This window comes from Balaenoptera physalus, assembly GCF_965194825.1.
Source record: "Balaenoptera physalus genome assembly, chromosome: 5".
NCBI classification, from domain to species: domain Eukaryota; kingdom Metazoa; phylum Chordata; class Mammalia; order Artiodactyla; family Balaenopteridae; genus Balaenoptera; species Balaenoptera physalus.
The window spans coordinates 78,871,471-78,877,593 of NC_138884.1; the positions used below are offsets into that span (position 1 = coordinate 78,871,471).

General features: G+C 44.5%; 1 protein-coding gene across 4 annotated transcripts in view; it reads right to left on the reverse strand.

Moving 5' to 3' along the window:
• The window catches only part of SLAIN2 (SLAIN motif family member 2), an 80,053-nt gene extending 74,264 nt beyond the window's left edge, over positions 1-5,789 (reverse strand). For 3 of the 4 annotated variants that reach the window (XM_082462482.1, XM_082462483.1, XM_082462481.1), the window contains exon 1: positions 4,425-5,578. In XM_082462482.1, the coding sequence (XP_082318608.1) occupies positions 4,425-4,813 (389 nt within the window). In that variant the 5' untranslated portion in view covers positions 4,814-5,578. Of the gene's footprint in view, positions 1-4,424 lie in introns of all 4 variants that reach the window. The other variant, XM_082462480.1, reaches the window with a different exon arrangement.
• Between the last annotated feature and the right edge of the window lie 334 nt (positions 5,790-6,123).

The window sequence follows — 6,123 nt, forward strand, 5'->3', positions numbered from 1 at the left end:
TTTCAGTCATGCAGGATGGGAGGGTTCTGGGGATCTGTTGCACAACAATGTGCATGTAGTTGACAGTACTGAACTATAAACTTGGAATTTTGGGGAGGCTAAATTGAGGAAATTGTAGTTCAAATGAGGCAAGGTGATACACAGTAAGCCAAAAGGTAGCTTGAAACAGGTTTAAGTCTACTCTTCCAAATAATGGAAGATAACTGAAATTTTACCACCAAATTATTGTTGACCTGAAATCTGTTGATCTGAAATATCAGTATTATGGCAAGCTCAAAAGCCTGGATAAGACAAAATATGATAATTTCTAAAGAGAAAAGCAAGCAATGTCTAGAAATTCCAGACCAGACTGATTCCTTGCAAAATTCTAAACTAGGTTAAACAAAATGTTTGTAAAGTTAGAAAAGGAAAAACCCAGAAGGTTCATCATGAACAAGTCAAACCAAATTAATTGCAATGTCTATGCTGATAAGTTTACTTCATTGCAGGTAAGAACTCTGTAAGGCACCATATAGCTTAATTATAGCAAGCCACTTGGCAAAATCTTTCATAATATCCATACAGGCAAAATGGCATATGGGCTTGATAATAATAAGTAGTACTAACAGTTACTGAACAACCACTGTGTGAGTTGATTAATGATGTTCATTAATCTGGAGGGAGTCTAGTCAAGCTGCATACTTCAGAGCCCTTTATTCCATCATTTTAATATTTTTATCAACAACTTAAATGAAGACCCAGTAGGTATGCCTATGAAATATGAAAATGACAAAAAAATTTGGAAGGAACAGATATTAAATGCCTAAATCAAGACTAACAAAATGAAATATAAAAGCCTAATATTCAAGCTAAAAAAATTCATTACAGAAAACCAGGGTTAGGAAGACTTAGTGTAACAGCCTATGTATAAAATATATGGAGTGTAATTGAAACTACTCACTTATTTTAAGCATAAATCACAGAAATTAAAACAGTTCATGAAATATTTGGTTTCAAAATAATAGCATTTAGCTCAAGCAAGACATATCCACCACACACTGTCTGGTCAAATATCATCTAAAATGCTGAGTACAGTTCTGGGTACCACGTTTAATGACAAGGAGCAACCAGAATTCATTAAGAGAAAAATGACTACAGTTGAAAGATCAGAGAATGACATTATCTAAGGAATGATTAAGTAAACTGGGATTGTATTACTCTGAAGAAGAGATGACAATGCTCAGAGTGTGTGGTGGGGAGGAGTCAGCAGGGTCATGATGGTAGTATTCAAATATCGTAAGGGGCCATTCATGTGGAAAAGGAATCAGACTTGGGAGAAAACAAAATATAGTGGGAACAGCATAAGCTATGATGTCATAAAGACCTAGATTCAAATCCTGGCTCCATCATTTACCATCTGTTATTTGATGCTTAGAGAGAGAAGTGTCCTTACCTAGAAAATGATACCTACCTCATAAATGGATAAAAATTAAATGCACTTAAGTGTAAAAATGTTTATATGTTGCCTGGCATAGACTGACACACTGTGACACACAATAATGTTAGTTCCCTTCTCTAGACTTTTCTGAGTTGTTCTATAAGAGCATTTTTCAAACTAATAATTAGCCATTAATGGGTCACCACATCAGCTCAGTGGGCTGTAACCAGCATTTTTTTCTAAAGAAACAGAACAGAAAACATTAGCGCTTTACCACATATATTAAGTATAGTTTTGTGAAACTTCTGTTTCAATTATTCATAAACATGTGTGTATTATACTATGGTATAAAATGTGTTTCTTATCATGAAGCTGGGATTGAGAAAAAAACAAAACAAAACCGTGAAAGCCACTGCTGTAAGTACAATACTGTTTTCTAAGTGTGTTCTACAGATTCTAGTTCCTTGGGAGCGCAAATAAGTTTAGGAAACAAACCATACCACTTAGAGACTTACTATATTCAATACATACTAGCATATTAAAAAAGCCCAGCATTAAAGAAATCTGGTGGTTTTTTTGTTGTTGTTGTTGTTGAACCTCGTTTTTCCCAGATATATTTGATCTCAGACCCACAATTATTTTTTTTTCACACAATATCTACTAACACCTTCAGGACTGGCATTTTGTGGTATACATTTGGGAAAAAACATTCTTCTAGATGAAAACGAAGGAAATGGGTATAAGTTACAGAAAGTAGACTTTCAGCTTGCTAAGAAAAACTCTTGACTCTTTAAATCTTCCTCTCACTGCTACTAACACCCACCACCCCTTATAACTTACACTCCATACACATACTCCAAAGCACTTTAAATATGATTTTCAGACTTTCAATATAACTTACACTCCATACACATACTCCAAAGCACTTTAAATATGATTTTCAGACTTTCAATTCACACATTTTCAGAAAAAGCACAGGACATCTATGACATCAAGATATGTAACCAGGATCAAAGTAGTAAGCAGGAACCAATTGGCCAAAAGAAACTTCTGGCATAGTATTTTAAAAGACTTGCTTTACCTGAACAAAAACACTGTGATCAGAAACCAAAGCAGCAAAAGACTTAGTCAGCTTCTCCAAGGGGAGTCAATGTGTTCTAAGAATACCTAGTCTAAAATGGGCTGAGTACAGCTAATCTTCATTATTATTAAGAGCATCATTATCATCATCACTTGGAAGAGGTATGTGATATTTAGATGATTCCGACTTCTTTTAAAGTGTATACATACCTAGGATTCCTTTGTAAGGACGTGATTTCACACTAATATGAAAACTGTCACTACCACAGTCCGTTCTAATAATATTTGGTATCACTTGGCAATAAAATAAAGGCTTGACATCATATATTCAAGAGCATCTCTGTAACTCAAACCTTTCTAATTGAGAGTTACAAATATCTCTGACTCTGCTCTAGCAGTTGTCAGAGCATAACATGCCCTTCCCACTCTCTCTCCACCCTCAGGCTCCAAAACCACCTCTCCTCAAAGTTTGCCCCAACTAGACTATTATTTTCTTCTCAATTTCTGAGCACTCTCAGTACTTTTTGTCCCTATCACTCTTTTAAGCAATTCACTGTGTATTTCCTAGCTTATTTCTTTATTCCTCCATAAAACTTGGCTCCCAACAAGACTATAACTTCCTTAATGAACAGGGATCAACATTTAAGAATCTCCCACATGATCCTGAAAGCACTCACTAAATATTTCTTGATTTAAACAACTAGGCTTAAGAGTAATACTGGCTAGTCTCACAGAGCTTATATACCAGACCCATGCATACATGGATTACCTCACATAATCTTCACAACTCTACAGATGTAAGAACTATTATCTTCTCCATCAAACAGAGGAAGAAAATGAGGCTCTGATTAACTTGCCCAAAGCTGTACAGCTACTAAGTAGCAGAGCCAGGACCTGAATCCAGGCAAAGCTCTTAACTACCTCAGTACACTCTGTAAGGTTGCAGCCCTACAAAACCGGAGTCTATGAAGGATTTCAACTTCACTAAGTTAGAAGTTTCAGTTTCAACAAAGAGCAGAGATACTTTAGCTAAAAATTAAAACTTTAAAAAAGGATAAATTAAGACAAATTAACAATTTCCCATTGACATCTTTATGCAATTACAATAATACATGAGGGAAACTGCCTCTCATGTCCTTTCTACATATAGAAGTGATATTACACTGTGGGTCACAATTTTATCAAGAAGTAGCTTATGACAATACAGTTCGGTTTAGATTTTTAAATACGGCTGTTTTTCTCTGCCCCTAGGATGACATGGAAATGAAAGGTAACTGTCACTTCACAGCTTCGAAAAATGCCAGACCCAATTCTTGTTTAAAAAATGAGAGCCAGGGCTCTTGTTCCACCCTTGACTCGTCACACAAAGCAGCACCATCCTCTGCCCTCTTCACACAAAGCAAGCGTCACCCTACTACCCACGGGGGAGTGCTGATCCACACGGTCTCCCCATCGCCGCCAGAAATGTACCCATCTCCCACGGGTCCAAAACACTGACCACTGCCCGGACTTAGGTTACCCTGGTCTGCTCCGCGCACCGGGTGACACCTCAGCACACCCAAAATGCCCAGGCCGCCATCCGAAAGCCAATATTTCACACAAAGCTGGACCCCTTCCTACAAAGCAGTTTCCCATCTCCGACTCCTCCCACGGCGAGCAGCCCTTCCTAGGCTGTGCCAGCCCCCAGACCCCAACGGGGTCCAAAGCTCAGAGGGTCCCCAACCCAGAGGAGAACTAGCTACAAAGCCTGTTCCTCTCGCAAGCCTCGAACCCCCAACTCTCGCTAACCGTTCCGCAGCCAAAGCAAGAAAACCACGAATCAGACCCCGCTACACAAAGCGAGGTGTCTTACCAGGGGGCCCTCGGAAGACGCTCTCCGCCCCCGGGCCCGTCCCCGCCCAGCTCCGGCCCGGAGCCCCGCGCTCACCAGCTCTCCTCCTCCTCCTCCCAGCCTGACAGGCGCTCCAGCTCCTCGGGCCGCAGCGGCTCCACCTCGTCCAGCAAGCCGCCCTCGCCCGCTGCCAGCAAGGAGGTGGCGTCCCGCAGCTCCTCGCTACTCGTCCGCCTCGGGCCCGACCCGGCCCCGCAGCCCGACTTGGCGCTGAGGCCCAGGGGGAAGCCCCTAGGGGACGCCGCTCCGGAGGAGGGAGTGGACGCGCCGGCCCGAACCGGGCTGCCAGGCCCAAGGGAGCCGGCGCCCTGCACGGCCCCGGAGCGGCTCCTCAGCTGTTCGTTCTGCTTCTCCAGCTTCTTCACCAGCTCCTGCAGCTTCCGCACCTCCTGGTCCGCGTTCACATTGGAGTTAATGTCCTCCATCCCGGCCCCGCCGCCTCGGCCGCCCGCCACCCGCTCAGCCTCACAGCGACAAGGAAAGAGCCGGAGGAAAGAGGCGCCGCCGCCGCTCACTCTAGCCGAGGCACCGGCATATATCAGGGCCAGGCCCCACTGCCAGGGTCCCCCCCTGCTCCGGTTCCGACGCGCCGCTGGCCCCAGCCGAGCCGCCTCATCTGCGCCGGCTCCAGGATTGGGGGAGGCGGCGCCAATATCCGGCCTCGACCGCCATCTTCCCTCTGTCCCTCCGCCCCCCTCAGCCCGGTCCCGTCGGTGACCTCAGAGCGTCGGAGGGTGGACCGGCCGGCAGCGGGCGCTGAGAGGACCCGGCGCCGATCTCGCGGAGGGGCGGTGCCACGGGCGAGGCCAGTGGGGCGGGGCTTAAACCGGAAGGGGCGGCCCGGAGCGTCGGCGGAGGCGGGTCGTTGCCCTGGGGGCTGAGAAGAGCGATTACGGCCGCAGGCGGGGCCCCAGGGGAGTGTGGACTTGGCGGCGGGTGGGGCTAAGATTGCAAATCGAGACTCTCCCTCAGCCCCGCCTGTTGGCCTTGGATGAGCACCCGCTTCTGGGTTCAGTATCCGAGGCTGTCCTCCCTCCCGGCTGGTTCTCTGGTGGGCGCGCAGCCCGGCTCCGTGGAGAGACAGTTTGCTTCGTCTGTTTGTTCAGCAAATATTTATTCGATGCCTCCTTTAAATAGGAAATTGTCGGGGCTGGCAGGATCCTCAGACCATCTGTGACCCATTTATTCCTCTGAAAATGAGAAAGTAGAATCGCAATGGTTAAGAGAGGTCTAAGGTCAAAATAATAACCATAAATTGTTAAGTGCTTACTACGGGGAGACACTGTACACTTTAAAGGCATTATCTAGAATAGTTTTCCCGACTTCACTGCAGTTTACTGCACACTGGCACGGAAGCGGCGATAGAAAACTGCTCCTCTCTCAACTTTGTTAATTGATGCAGAATCTGCTCTTTGTATCGTTTTCTTCTGAAAATCTTTTTCATAGTCTTGAAAAAAGTTGTGTATTGAAAGTACTTAATAAACATGTTGACAAATACTGATGAATGCTGAGAGAAGTATGACTAAGAATCTGCCTTCAGTCGCACCCGTTTATAATTCGTACTACTGACAGCAAACAAAACAAAACACCTAAATTCTTTGTTTTGATCACATTCACTGCTCTTGAGTTGTCAGTTGTGAACTGGTTTGTGTTTGCAGCTTTCCTCTAATTGCCTCCTCCACCCTTTGCTAATAATGATCCAGTCCTATTACATACACCTGGGTGTGGACTCGCA